At 39.5% G+C, this 16,046-nt stretch overlaps 1 protein-coding gene and 1 non-coding gene across 2 annotated transcripts; one reads left to right on the forward strand and one right to left on the reverse strand.

Annotated features, from left to right (window-relative positions):
- The first annotated feature begins 4,638 nt into the window (after nucleotides 1-4,638).
- Nucleotides 4,639-4,745, forward strand: LOC131241874 (small nucleolar RNA R71). The gene has a single exon (XR_009169440.1). It is a non-coding gene; the product is annotated as a small nucleolar RNA R71 (small nucleolar RNA).
- A 7,248-nt stretch (nucleotides 4,746-11,993) lies between these two features.
- LOC131238667 (MDIS1-interacting receptor like kinase 2-like) lies at nucleotides 11,994-14,911 on the reverse strand. The gene has a single exon (XM_058236289.1). The coding sequence runs from the start codon at nucleotides 14,882-14,884 to the stop codon at nucleotides 12,329-12,331; it is 2,556 nt and encodes an 851-aa protein (XP_058092272.1). The 5' UTR covers nucleotides 14,885-14,911; the 3' UTR covers nucleotides 11,994-12,328.
- Between the last annotated feature and the right edge of the window lie 1,135 nt (nucleotides 14,912-16,046).

A 16,046-nucleotide genomic window follows, 5' to 3' on the forward strand; every position in this document is an offset into this window, starting at 1 on the left:
GGGTGGATCACGCAGTTTCTCCCGCCAGGACCGAGTCAGTCAGTGTCACCAGGACGGAATCCGTGTCCCAAAAAAAGTTAGGTTGTCTTGTGATTAAGTAGATATAAAGGGCACTGAAAGTAAAAGTAATGGCACTGCAGCGGGATTTGGTGAAGATTTCAATAGCCTTCTTTAATATCCAACAGATCAATGCCTTTGCTTTTCTTATACGGTATCTCTGAATCCAAAAAACCAGACCATTTAAGGCCCAAACCGCTTGTTGTGCCCCACTTGAGAGACATGGGCCTCATGGTTCTTCATATTCAGCAATTTCTCATTGTGAATTCTCCAGGCTAAGCTAGCACGCTCCTCACGTGGGGCCCGAAGGTAGATAGGGGATGGATGATCCGAACCATCCATATTCTCATAGCTGTTGTGGATGGGCCATAGCCCTGAACTAACGACTGGATGGACAATCCTGAGTATTGACATCTGCAAATGAGTATGCACCGTTGAATCAACGGTCATCATTTCTGGCTCATGTCACATCTGCAGTGAAACCCAGAGGGTAGGTGGTTCGAGTCATCTGATCACTCTTTCACGTAGGTCCAATGGGGGGTCAGGTGCCGGTGTGCCCGAGTCTTCTGGGCCTGAGCGATGGCCAGAGTTTAAGCCAAGCCCGACGCAAAGAGCAAATGAACCGGTGCGGCCTGTGCTTTGTCCCCTGGAAAAATACTCAGCCCATCAGTGTCAAATCAGTCAGGCTGTCCAGGCCTAAAATATTTAGACTCCACGGGTCTGACCTTTTGCCTATTGGCTCATGAACCCTACCATGGCCCAAAGTGGGGCTGGATTCAGACCAGTAATAACCATGGTAGGGAAGTTGGCTAAACTCACTCTCTCACTATAATAGGTTTCACTCTTTATCCACTCAAGGATAGAATTTCAATTTGTATAAATGGAGCCTGGGTTTCACTGATCCAGACTGTTGATATAATGGCGCGGGCCCACACCGTGGATGGGTCACAACCCAAAAATCTCCCATGTTGGACGATCCTAGCCGTACAATCTCAGGCCTTTTATCAATTGAATGTGGACTGTTACCACCATCTACTTGTTTCTGAAGTGAAAATATTGAATTAAAAGGGAAAAAAAAAAAAACCTTACACATAACATTGCCATGCAATTAGCATGTACATATATAGACTCCAGATCTACAACTACTCATTTGATTGCTGAGAATGAATTTGATGCCGGGAGGGACATGATGAGGTTGATCACCGCCTTCCTCAGGGAATAAGCAATCCAAATCCACGGAGCCCTCTGAACTCGTCTCAGAGCTTCCTAGTATCTATAAGAGATAAAATTAGAAATAATTTCTAATAAGTTCAAAGATATATATTGATTGGTAATTAAAAAAAAAATTACAATACTTTAAATAATGAGCTTAAACTTAGGACTTAGTTTTATAATTTAACTCTAACTCAAACACCTTAAAAATGTGACTTACTATAAATAGTACTAGACTTACTATTTCATAAACGATCTCCATTCCTACCAGGCTGCATGGTTTTCATCCAAAAATAGCAAGTGTCCAATATGACCTAAGCACTTTATTCTCCCAACTTTTCTAAGCCCTTTTCATGTTGGGCATGACTCCTACAACTCGAAGGATTGAAAGTTATAATCAAACTAAAACTTATTATTTATAGTAAAAATGAAAATAAAAAGGACTTTTGACCATGGATCTGATGGAATCTTGCAAATCCGGCCTAGGTAACTTGTCGTAGAGGAGTTGGTTGGCTAAAGTAGCTTCTCCTACTCCAAAATCATATATGATATGTCAAAAAGACTCATCATAGTTTGCAAGATATGACTGTTTTAAGGTTATGATGGTCCTGATCATTTTCGCCTCAAGTCAGGCCTTCTCTAGCCCATCTTTGCCATGAAAGTGCCTGCAACCCGCTCTACATCATTCCCCTCCACTTTAAAAGAACTCGACCTTGAGTTCTCATGTAGCTTCGGTTCATGATACTTGGTTAGGTCCACAACATCGAAAGTATGTGAGATCTCCATGTTATCCGGAAGAGTAACTATATAAGCATTGTCATTGATCTCTCGATGGATCGGTACCGGTCTAATCTTCTTATACTTCAGCTTGTTGTATGTCCCAGTCGGAAATCTCTCCTTGCGTAGATGCACCACAGCATGGTCGCCCACCTTGAATACCTTTTGCCGTTAATGTTTGTTAGCTTGTTCCTCGTTTGAAGCTTGCAATTTGGCTTGTACATCAACATGAATGGCCACGATTGAGTCTACCATATGTTCTGCTGTATTGTTCATTTCTGAGCGCTTGGGTAAAGGGACCAAGTCAAGTATGTGATGGGGCACTCTACAATAAACAATTTGGAACATGGACATCCCTGTCGAGCGGTTTATCATATTATTGAACACATACTTTGCTTGAGACAAGGCCAAATCTCATCATCAGAAATACACCGGAGGAGGTTTCCCAATGTGCAATTCACAACTTCAGTCTGTCCATCGATCTGTGGGTGGTAGGTACTATTAAATTGAAGTCACATACCGAACCGATTCCATAAAGTCCGTCATAAATGACTAATGAACTTCGTATCATGGTTAGAAGTAATAGTCTTGGGAACCATATGTAGCCAGATGACCACTTTGAAGAATAGATTCGCCATGTGTATTGTATCGAGGGTCTGTTTATATGGAATAAAGTGTGTCATCTTTAAGAAACGATTTATTACCATGAACACCGAATCCATGTTGTGCTGTATTCGTAGGAGACCAAGCATAGTGTCCATAGATAAGTCCTCTTAAGGGTCGCCAGGCGCAAGTAACGGGGTGTAGTGTAACGCCTCGAATTTTTATGGCCAGAGTTTATACTCGTGTTCGAGAAAACCGGATGTTAATAATTAAGTGAATTTGATGCTTTAAAAATCACACTTTTTTTAAAATTTATTTATTTAGATCACATCCATTTACATTCATGAAGTAACCATTCACGAAAATAAAATCAACTGTATTTATTATTTCATTTAAAGTAAAAAGAGTTCATCAAATCATCAAATTCCCTCTCAATGGGAACTTAACACATTATCGAGTTCGCAGTGGAAATATAAAAATAAATTATAAAACTATCTTCTTATTCATTCAGTATGATCTTTCAGAGGGAGATGGTCCTCTGGGTCTTCAATCTGTACATCACCTGCATCATTTGTACGGTTAGAGAGGGTCAACGCCCTACTCATAGTGATGGTTATTTTTAAGATTAACAATAATTCAAGAGATCCATAAAAGTAACGTAAGGGTTCTGATACGTCTCGTAGTCTACTACTACGAGTGATATCAGTATGCGCAACCAATATATATATGAATGCATGCCTAAGAAAGTGTGTGCGGCTCATCATATGTAGTGATCATCACAATGTGGAATATAATTCATAGAAAACCCCGTTTGGCCCACATTCTCATACTACGGAGATTCACCGGCATGTTTAACGTTATAATAGATTTATGTGAACACCTCGAGACGGCACAACACATGAGTCAGATGAATTACGTGACACGATTTGTTCATGGAGCGACTATTTGCAACATCCAATCCCAGAAGTGATATAACACGCATTGCGAATTACTTACATCGATTTGTGCACCACTACCGAAACCCATTGAATTATATGTTGATCAAGAGGGTCTCTACCTAGAGTGTATTACGTCCATGATAAAATATTTGAATCACTAGTTGTGATACCTTTAACACACCATTTGCAATAAATGAAAATGTAATTTGAATCATAGGAGTTTTGGAATTCCAATGCACATGCCCAAGCTATAAAAGTAGATAGCGCAAGGCTAGCAAAATAAAGAGGAGAGTAGCAATGACTAACTCAACAGAGAGGAGAGTGACAATGGCTAATTCAACAAAGAGGAGAGTGACAATGGTTAACTCAACAAAGAGGAGATTGGTAATGGCCAACTCAACAAAGAAAAGAGCAGAAAGGGCTAACTTAATAAAATTGGTAAGGTCAAGGGCAAAGCTTGTATCCATCACCCCACATTAAAACCGGATCCTCCTGAGGTTTCCCTTGATGTGGAATTTGATTAGAGAATCCTTAAGGTGTAGCAGTTTGTTCGTTTCTCCAACTGAAGTTTGGGTGATTTCTCCAGCTGGGATTGTACGTATTAGAGGTGGGTCCACTGAAAGGTCTTTGATAATCATTTACGGCATTAGATTGCTCATTCAGTACCTCTTGAAAGGCAGGTATTGTTGGACAATTTTTAATTGTGTGAATGTTACAAGCACAAATACCGCAAACAGTTTCCTTAGCCTTATCCTTCGTAAATTCCATGGCCTCGAGTTTTTTGGTGAGATTAACCACTTTAGCATTGATATCATCATCCTCCTTTAGGAGATACATTCCGCTCCTCTCCTTGGATTGTGTCTGCCTAGACATGGTGTTTGATTTTGGGGAGATGTCCCATGATTGTATGATTTCAGCAAGCTTATCAAAGTAGTCCCACACATCATCGACATTTTTATTCATGAATTTTCCATTGCACATTGTCTCGACTAATTGGCGCATAAGAGATGTCAGTCCATCAAAGAAAAAATTCGTGATGCACAACGTTTCAAAACTGTATTGTGGGCATGAACTGACTAGATCCTTGAACTGCTCCCAACATTGGAAGAATGTTTCATCTTCCTTTTGGGCAAAGTTCATGATCGACTTTCTGAGGGTGTTTGTCTTATGATATGGGAAAAATTTCTTTATGAACTCCCTTGTCATGTCATTACATCTACTAATAGATCAAGGATGTAGTGAATGCAACCATGTCTTAGCTTTCTCTTTCAAAGAAAAAGGAAAGAGTTTTAGCCTGACCGTATCATCGGACATGTTTGGAAAGTATAGAGTGACTATAATCTCGTCAAACTCTTTCAAGTGTAGGTACGGATTTACATATTTAAGCCCATGAAATTTTGGAAAGAGTTGGATCACCACTGGCTTGATATCCATGTGTCTCGTATTTTCTGGAAAAACCATGCATGAGGGTGTACTCACCCCCGCCGGTTGTAAATAATTTCACAAAGTACGAGGCGGGGGTGCTTGATGCACCTCATTCTCATTATGGTTGAGTTTATCTTCCCGATTGATTGACTGGTTGATTGACAGTTATAACTTCAATTGACTTTGAGGATCTTGAGTGGTGTCTAATCCTTGTGATTGATAGATAACCCTTCAATCTCTCAACCAATCCTCATTCACTCAAAAGACGTCGAGTGTTGTCACGGACCCAATTGGCCATGAAACACTCTCAGCTCTCAAATTCAGATTCTAACATATACCTAAAAGAGAGAAGGGAAATAGAAATCTAGAAATAGAAAGGGAGAGAATTAGAAAGAAGTTACCAAATTAGAAGTTTCTAAATTAAGATCCTACAAACAAAACAAAACAAGTCAGTTTTTAAAAAGGAATTCTAAAATTAGAAAGTCTCTAAAAATAAAAATAGAAAGATGGTTAGTTTCTAAAAGAAATAAAATAAGAAAGCAACCTAGTTTCTGAAAACAGAAAATAGGAAGTTTATAAAAATAGATAAAGTTAGTTTCTAAAATCAAATTAGGAAAAATTGTAAACATAGAATTAGAAAGTATAAAAGAGGAAAGTTTCTAAAAACAGAAAAGGAAAATTTCTAAACCTACAATTAGAGAGCTAAAATAATTCAGAAAAACTCTAACAAAAAAATAAAAAGTAAAAAACCATAATCTTAACCTACTTCTAAAAATAATTAATCTCAGAAAAACACAGCCGTTAATCCCCGGCAATAGCGCTAAAAACTTGTTCACAACCCCAAGTGTAGGTTCGTGATGTAGTAATAATCTCGGTGAGATTAAGGTTGAATTCACAGGGACTAATCTCGTGTGTATTCTGAAAGCAACTAGAAGTAGAACTAGAAAAAGATATGAATCTAAATATGGAATAAAATGGAGTAATTGTTAAGTGTGTAATTAGAAACTTAATAATTCAATAGTGGGAACTAGGGTTTCCAAGGATCCACTTGTAACAATTAGGGTGATTCCTTACTTGATTCAAGTAGCACAATTGGAATTGGAGTCCTATCTTATCCAATTGGAAGATATAACAATTAAGATCAAATCTGAAGTTCCTTTGACTTAATTCTTAAAAGAGGAGAATTATGATAGTTGGTAGGGATTCCATCACCAAACCATGCCCATGAGATGATGGCAAAACAATGGAATTTACTAATCCCATAATCTCAAAACCAGAAAAGAAGATACTTAAAACTATTGTAGATCTATTGTAATTTAAGTCACAATAAATCATTAAAAACTGAAAGTATTCCTTAAATATCAAACTAAAATTAAAGTAAGTTCAACATAAACATGAATTAAAGTAATAAAAACATCGCATCATGCTACAAGCTTCACCTCTTAACTCTAGTTAAGAGGTTGAGCCAACTATAGACATGATTGGAACTAAAATCCTATAAGAAAGTATGAAAAACTAAGGAAGAGAGAAAAATGCTTGGCGACGGCTCTCCACCCTTGTGCTTTGCTCCTCCAAATCCTAGAATATCCCAAAAAGTACTTAAGAAACCCCTATTTATAAGTAAAGTTCCACAAAATTGTAAAATTGGATCAAATTTACGTAGGCCGCGTAAACACTACGTAATTGGTTCGATGTCATCGAAGGGGTTTGAATCCGAAAATCGCGTATTTTCTTCTTTCGCACTATGTAAGTCTCTATGACATCGAACCGTCCTTCGATGTCATCGAGCAGGTCTTCGAGTCATCGAGAATGTGTCCAAAACAGTTCAGTGAGTTGCTTCAATTTCTTCAGTAAAATCAATGTCATCGAGCAGTCTTCGATGTCATTGAGCACCTTTCTTCGAGTCATTGAACATGTCTTCGATTGATCGAGAAAAGCACCCAATATGTCCAGCAACCAACTTGATTTTTCCTCATAAATTCGATGTCATCGACCAGTGTTCAATGTCATTGAACAGATCTTTGATGTCATCGAATAGTTCTTGATGGCTCAGTTGTTGTGATTTCTGCGCTTGTTTTTTCGACTTCCTTCCTTCTCTACTTGATTTTCTTGGATCCTGGGACCTTGAAATCTTTAATCTTGGTCTCCACAAGTCCATTATTTTCTTTGGCAATTCCTGAATACTAAATACATGCTTTTAACATTCTTTTCAGTCCAAGCTCTTAAATTCACCTTGCAACACAAACATGTGTAAAATATACCATTAAGCCATATTATGTTTATAAAATCAAGAAATAAATGGGGGATAATATCAATATTTGACCCTCAACAATTGTAAACATATAATGTGGAATTGAAAGGACCTATCGATGCATCAGAGATAGGGATCGAGAAATCTATAATTTATATTTGATTGAGATGCCATCACTGTAGGCTTGATGTTGCAGCCTTTTGCACCTTATACCGCTTAGAGAAGCACCGGGATGGGAATATAAGCTTTAGTTGTTTGTAGGCTTAACCCTATTTATATAATTTAGAGGGTTGAAGAGTTTGAAACCCATTAAAACTCTTTGTCGTTAGGCTCCACATGATTTTGACTATCTTTTTTTTTTTTTTTTTTTCCCCCCCCCCCCTTTGTTTTATAAGGTGGGAGCACACCACCTGGGATCTATTGATAAAAAAGATGCTATATAGAGTAGGGGTGGGCATCACAAAATGACTGGGCCTCACCAAAATATACACCTCATTCGGGAAGCAACCATATACAAAAAGCTAGCCTGCCTGTCATATCTATACAAAAAAAGGGGCCCCTAAACTTTCTTGAAAGAATTCAACCCAGTTTTATCCAGACGGTAGCGGCCCTTGACTAGCTTGGGGAGATCAGAAACGTCCATGAAGAGCTGGTTGGCTTGCAATAGACTTCCCTGCTTAGCCAATCCGTCGGCCGGATCGTTGGCTTCTCTAGCAATATGGGAGATCCAAAAATTGCCCCTAAGATTGAGTCTACTAATTCTGGATAGCCAGTATTTCCATATCCATGAGTTAGTGGAGTTAGCGATAATGCATTCTACCACCCATTTAGAATCAGATTCTATAAGAACTCTATTTAACCTAAGATTTACACAGCGAATCATGCCATCGTGAACAACCCTAAGCTCCACTTTGTTAGAAGCAGTCCCATACCCACTGCTAAAAGCAAATATCATAAGACCTTGGATATCTCTGCATATACCACCTCCACCTGCAGGCCCAGGGTTAGACAGAGCAAACCCATCCATGTTTAGTTTGTACCAGCCCAATTTGGGTTTGATCCACCTGATGATTGTAAATTTTGGGGAAGGGCAAGGAGGATGGGATTGTAGCATGTTGAAGAGTTCAGAGTGGTCAGCCAACAGCAGGTTTGAACAGTTTTGGGGGCTAGAGAACAAAGAAATCAGCCACCATTTGGCTCTTCTGAGAACAACTTCTGATGATATGGGACGCCCCTCAAATCTTGCCTCATTTCTAGCCCTCCAAATCTCCCAAAGAAAGAAACCAAGGAAACCAGGATTTTGACAATCTTAGTCCAACTAGAATACTATGCATGTGACACAATTGTAACGCACCACCCATTACACGATTTTAGATGAATCACAACTAAGTACTGGGGGTACATTAATACTTCCGATCATACTATTCAACCCTTAAGTCAATTTAAACTATTGATCAATAAGGCTTACCTTATAGAATTCTTACATTATCCCAATTGGACTACATTGATCAATGTTAATGATTAATTTTTGAAAACATGTTTTAATTTTGAAAAGAATATTTAAATGATTAACCAATGCAATTATTGGATAGTATGGGCAACGCTTCTACAATCTGGTCCATCGAGACTAATAGTATAGGATCGCGGTAGCCATTGTAATATTTAATTTTAGCGAAGTGAGACTAAGTATGCTTACAAATACTATCAATCTTAATGACAGAATTTTTACATCCGGACCATTTCCATTTTCAATTGAGTCTTCTTTGGTCCATCTTTGCCATGAAAGTGTCTGCAACCCGCTACGAGCTGGGCTACTCTGATTTTACGACTCTCAATGGCATGAGTTAGAGAATCTTGAAAATTGGAATTACACCAAAACCATAGTTTCACATGATTAAAATTATGAACATGAGATGGCAGATGGAGAAATAGTAAATTCCAGTGAGATAGTTGTAACATTTAGGATGGTGCACGGGCCTGAATACAGGGTGCTTTCGCCCTTTATTTTATTAAACAATGGCAGCCCATACATGTAGAATGACACGTAATTGCTTGCCGGGCCGAAAAACTATCTGCTTCCATCCCCAACTATCATAGGTAGTGTTAGAAAACTTACCAGAAAAATAAAAATAATATATATATATATATATATATATATATATATATATATATATATATATATATATATATATATATATATATAAACAACTCGATATGTTTCATTGCAAAACAATCAAACGATCCGCTTTAGACTGCTTGGGGGTGACCAGAATGAAAAAAATCTGGATTGACCTATCGTAAGGAAAAAGAAAAGGATTGAACAAATCTACATGTTTTTGATCGAGCCCAGACCCACTTTGTCCAAAAAGATAAGGCCTCTGATGGGAGAGGGGTTATCCGCTGCTCTGTCTGAGAAAAAAGTGGATTGGGTGCTACTACCCATTTTGGCCAATGCATCTGCCGCGGCATTGCCCTCCCTTAGAGTGTGAGAGAATTGTACCAGGGCCTGGGCTCAATTCATGTTTGTTTGGATTTGATTTTTCTTCATTGGATTTTTTTTTTTTCTTCTTTTTAAGGCCAATTCCTCTGTATATATACCTCACGATATATTAAATACAAACACACAAGAATTCTCTCATCCACGATTTTTTTTTTTTTTTTTTTTCTAAAACTGGCATGTCGTTGATGGCAAAATGGCCAGATTGTGGAAGGCTCATGAACCAAAACTCTTTAAGATAGGAAAATCCTAACCCTTCAATAGAAGCCAACTTTGATATGATAAGGAAAAAAAAGAAAGGAAAACAATGAAATCGATGCATTATAAGTAACAATATCCACGGCTCTGGCAAAGAGACTAGTCTTAAACATTCAACATTCATGCTCGTAGGGAGATGGTGATTGAAGAAACGATGCACGAACACATGATAATGTGGCACGTGTGCACATCCCAGGCCGTTCGGCTCATCAAGTGGGTCACACACGGTGACCAATGGTCAATGTTCAATGTACTCGTCTAACAACCGCAGACGGTTTGGCACGTATGGAGAGTTTGAATGAGGGCTCCTCGGATTTCTGGTTCCCCTCTGACCATCCGGGGGCTGGTGCTGGATATGGTACGTCTAGGCTCTATTAGGGAAGCTAGAGGGAGTAAGGTTCGTTCGGGCCTCCTCCCTCGGATGTCAATGGATACGATAGGCTGTTGCTGGTGGTTTTGTAACAGCGTCAGCCCGAACTATCTAGTCCTGTAAATTCCTTCCGGTAATACAAATTCCATCTTTTAAAATAATAATAATAATAATAAATAAATAAAATAATGTACTCGTCTAACAACCCGATTAGTGGGCACTCTTGATTCATTTTCCATGTCACGTTATAGGAGGGCCCATCTGCCCATCTAAGCATGCGATGCAGCACGTGTGCTGCTCTCTTTCCCTCAGCGTTTCTCATCCAGTTAAAACAATATAAGAACCAGAACAACATCTATTAACAAAGATACTTCAATACAGACATGACACAGCAACCATTCAACCACTACATATTCGGCACAACTGATCCAAGCCACTCATCAGGTGAGTGTGACCGTGAACAAGCCCCGGTCCAAGATTCAGGTTGGTTGACTCATCAGGTGGGCCTCACATGCACAAGAAAAATGGACTGTTCGAGAAAAAGGTGACCACCGGATTATTCTCAACACACACGGGTAACCCATGATCAACTGACCTTCTTGACTACTGGACCATGGCATAAGGTGGCCCACATCCCACACGTGTGCCACACCAGTACGTGCCTCATGAACCACCTCTTCAATCTGTCCTCGAGCTAGCTTCAGCATTTATCATCCAACTATTCCCTACATCCATTAGTTGATACAATGTGATTGTGTTGAAAGGTTGATGATAAGGTGTCTTGCAAGCTGATAGCTCCTGTGCAACCGTCCGCATGGTGGGCCGACATTGAGGATTGTACTGCAGGCACGAGAGCGCCAAAACAACTGCAAAAACAACTTCATTTGCTACCTCATCCATCGGCAGTGAGAGTCGTTGGTCTATCACATCCTTGAGAAGTATATTTCCGGCATCGATAGACAATGATAATGATGAGATGAGATCACCAGGATGCCTTCCCATAATCACTTCAAGAGCCACCACTCCAAAACTATATACGTCGCATTTTTCAGTCACCTTCATTGTGTAAGCAAGCTCTGCCGCACCAAAGAGTTCAGTTATTAATCCCAAACCATGGCTTTTCAAAACCTTATAATTGTATCATAGTTTGAAAACATGAAACTGGAAAACCAGTTGAATCGACTCGAAAATTGGTATAATCTTTTCCGAAAATTTTCAATCTTTAATATATATATATATATATATATATATATATATATATATATATATATATATATATATATATATATATATATATAACATAAATATTGTGTCTGTTTGTGCCGAGATTTATCAACTTTGGTCTAGTTTTACTGAGATTTTCTCGATTTGTGACTGTCCTGGCCGAATCGAGGTTTTTTGGGTTTTCATAATATTTAGTCAGTCCAGGGTTTTTTTTTTTTAACAAGAAACATACAACTTCACTAAATAAAGGTTTCAAAATACAATGCTGATAAAAACAAATACATGATATAATAAAATTCAAGGAGCAGTCGTGTACTCCAGCCTAACCATGAAAATGAATGGCCAGATCGGCAATCACGGCTTGGATCGTTATCTGGTCAGTTGAATTGACTCAGGCAAGTCAAATCGAGTTCATTTGAGTTCTTAAACCATGGTACCAACCACCACAACGATCATCTGAGCCTTATACCAACTGATTTGGGTTAGCATTATATGATCCATTCTAATGAATTCTTATATTTTGTTAAAAACACTTGGCCTTTTATTCCATGCAACAACCGTTTCAGAGCAGAAAACACTGCCCTGGCTGTTAGAAAACCATATATGTACTTAGGCTGCACTTAAATATATACTTAGATGAATTTACACACAGATGCATTTTGTATGTTAAGCTTAACAATTGGATCTGGCAGGGAGAAACGAGTATAAAGCATTAGTTACTTGCCTGGAGCAATGCATCCGTGAGTGCCTGCAAGTGTAGTCCAATTAGATGAATCTGGCTTTAGAAGTTTGGCAATACCAAAGTCAGAGATGCAAGCTTCGAACTCAGAATCCAGAAGAATGTTCTTGGATGATATATCTCGATGAACTATTGGAAGAACGCAATCATGGTGCATGTAAGATAAAGCATGGGCCACACCTTTGATAACATTTACCCGCTTAATCCAATCCAATTGGATAGCTTCCTTGATGCTAATTAGGGCACTAGCTAAGCTTCCTCTCTCCATATATTCATAAATCAAAAACTTGCAATGACGATTGGAACAAAAACCGTAAAGCTTCACAATGTTTCGGTGCCGAATTTCAGTAAGAGCTTGTATCTCATTCTTGAAAGCTTCTTCATGGGCGGATTCACCATCATCTAATGAGCGGAGTTTCTTGATGACTACCACTTGAATCGTAGGCAGCTCTGCTTTGTAAACTGTCCCATATCCTCCCTTACCAATGCAATATTTCTCGTTGAAATTCTCTGTTGCCTTGATAATTTCATCAAACAAGATGCTTCCATTGTAATCCCATACTGAAAATACATATCCTTTTCTTATCTCATTCTTTGTTTCTTCATTTTTTGCTGTGCGATTAAAAAAGAAACAAAACCCAAACAGAACCAATAAAATAAACAGCAGCCCTATCACAGGAACGACGATGAAGATCACGACTTTGTGGCCCTTGCCTGAATGTTCCTTAGCTAAATTGCAGAGAGGCAAACCTTGTACTTCACCACATAAGCCTGTGTTGTTGCGGATTGCCTCAGGTGAAGCTTGCTTGAAGGCTTTGCCATTTGGAAGTGGGCCTTCCAAATCATTGTATGATATATCAACGGTTATTAAACTAGGCATATTTCCAAGTCCAGATGGAAGGTAGCCTGAGAGATAATTGTGGGAGAGATTCAGAATTTCCAACATGAGCAAATTTCCAAGCGAAGGTGGTATCCCTCCGCTAAGTGAATTATGACTAAGATCTAGCAAGTCCTGCAGTGATTTTAAATCACCCATATGGGAAGGAATGCTTCCATTCAAATAATTTACACTCAAATTCAAGTACCGCAGTTTGGAGCAGTCTCCTAGCTGTTCTGGGATTTGCCCAATTAAGCTGTTTGTTGATAGATCAAGAATCTCTAAATTGGATAACTTCCCAAGTTCTGATGGTATCTCACCTGCAAGCTGGTTCTCATTTAAACTTAAGTCGAACAGTGAAGATAAGCTACCCAACTCCTTTGGAATCTCTCCTACAAGATGGTTTGAAAAAAGATCCAGCACTCCCAGTTGAGTCAATAGCGCAAGCTCGACTGGTATCTTTCCAGTTAGCTTGTTGGAAGAGATTCTTAGCAATGTCAATTGCTTCCATCTCCCCCAATTCGGCAAGAGCTCACCATGGAATTGGTTGTAGCTCAGATCAATGTATTCAAGATTTGGATATTCTCCAAAGATTTCAGATATGTTCCCTGTGAGCTGGTTTCTTTCCAGCCGCATTCTGGTTAAGGTGGTGCAGTTTCTCAAGCTTTCTGGTAGGGGACCGGCGAAGCGGTTGTTGTATACGATAAAGTATACAAGTGATCTGCCGCTGCAAATCTGTTGCGGTAGAGAGCCGTCGAAATTGTTGTCGCTCAAATCAACTCTAGCCATGTTTGTTAGATTCATCATTTCTTGAGGTATCGAACCGGATAATTGGCAACGGCCAAGGGAGAAATTGGAAAGCTGAGTCAAGTTTCCAAAATTGGATGGAATCGAACCTGATAGAAGGTTGCTTGATAGTAATAGCCCGACCAAGTTTTTCAAATTTCCTATTTCTTGAGGGATGGGGCCAGAAATTTGATTCACATGGAGATACAAGTAGGTGAGCTTGGTTAGGTTTCCTAGAGAAGAAGGGATTGAACCAGTTAGATGGTTATTGGGTATGCCTAGCTGGATCAGATTAACCAAATTTCCTATTTCCGGCGGGATTGAACCTGAAATCTGATTTTTACCAAGAAAGATGTATTGAAGATTGCTCAAATTGCTTAAAGATAGAGGTATTTGACCGACCAGATTGTTTGTGAATAAACTCAGCTCAGTAAGAGATTTTAGGTTTCCTATTTCATGTGGGATGGAACCAGAAATTTGGTTATCAGAGAGGATCAAGTAGGTAAGCTTGACTGAATCACCTATAGTGGAAGGGATGGTGCCGGAGAGTGAGTTGCTGCCGAGATCTAGACGGGTGAGATTTGGAAAGGAAGAGAAGCTAAGGTTATCGAGCGTACCGTGCAACCCGACCTTCGGTAGGTTTATTTCCATTACGCTTCCCGCGTCGTTGCATGCTATTCCAGTCCATGTGCATGGGCTTCTGTTGCTAGCGTTGGTGAGAGACCATGAATGGAGAGATTGAGTTTGGAGGCTGGCCTTCCACTGGAGGAGTGCTTCTGCTTCTAAAGCTGATACTTTGGCACCAGAAGAAACTAATGAAAGCAACACAGCTACAAGGAGAAGAAGGGAGTGTGATCTATCTGTGACCATGGTTGTTGTTTGATCTGCGGTCCAAAATGAAATGCAGCTACGATTCCGAATTCCTTCGATAGTGAGAATGAATTATAATTAAGTTGCTTAATGCCGCCTATTCATAGCACACATCGTGTAAACGTGTTCGAGATTTTTAGAATTCATAAACACGAATATTCATAATTCAATCTCATGTACAGTTCTTCTACTGTCATGGTATTAGAGTGCTTGATTGATTGCCAGCTTTGATAATCTCAGCCATATGATCATCTCTGCCATGTGAACCCACTTCATGGTGACTTTGACTTCTGTTAGAGTGCTTGAATTATCACCAGCTTTGATCGTCTCAAGTGGTTGTTGCCCTATCACAATCTAAATAGAAGTCAAGATGAGGCATTAGGACGGGATATTATATATATATATATATATATATATATATATGGAAATGGTTCTATGCGGCCTCATGGGAACTTCCCATGAGGTCGAGCTGTGTGGGCCCACCATGATGAGTGTCGAACATCTACTCCATCAGTCAGATGCATCATTCCATTGTGGGCCTCGGGCTTAAAAATCAAGTCAATCCATGACTTGTGTGGGCCACACCACATACAAAATTTGAGAGGGGTTACCCTCCTATTAAAACATTCATAATCATTTGTTGGGCCCACCAAGATGTGATTCCCAAATCCAGCCCATCCATTATGTGTGTCCCACTTGGATGAGCGGTCAGACCAAGTTTCAGCCGCATCCAAATTTTAGGTGGGCCCAATCAAGTGCTTTTATATGTTTTGGGCATGTCTTCACATGATTTTAGATGGTATGGCCCACCTGAGTTCCGTATATATACGGCTGATTTGTGGGATATCCCATAATTTAAAGGGGTAGGGCCCACACAGTTTAACCTCATGGGAAGTTCCCATGAGGTCGACTGCATAGAACCATTTCCTCTCTCTCTCTCTCTCTCTCTCTCTCTCTCTATATATATATATATATATGGGAAAAGGTACTATGCGCTCGACCTCACGAGACCGTCCCATGAGGTCGAGTTGTGTGGGCCCCACCGTGATGCGTTTTGAACATCTACCCCATCAGTCAGATGCACCATTCCATCATGGGCCTAGGTCTCAAAAATCAAGTCAATCCGTGACTTGTATAGGCCACACCACATACAGAAGTGGGG

The sequence above is a fragment of the Magnolia sinica genome, chromosome 3 (assembly GCF_029962835.1).
Source record: "Magnolia sinica isolate HGM2019 chromosome 3, MsV1, whole genome shotgun sequence".
NCBI lineage: Eukaryota > Viridiplantae > Streptophyta > Magnoliopsida > Magnoliales > Magnoliaceae > Magnolia > Magnolia sinica.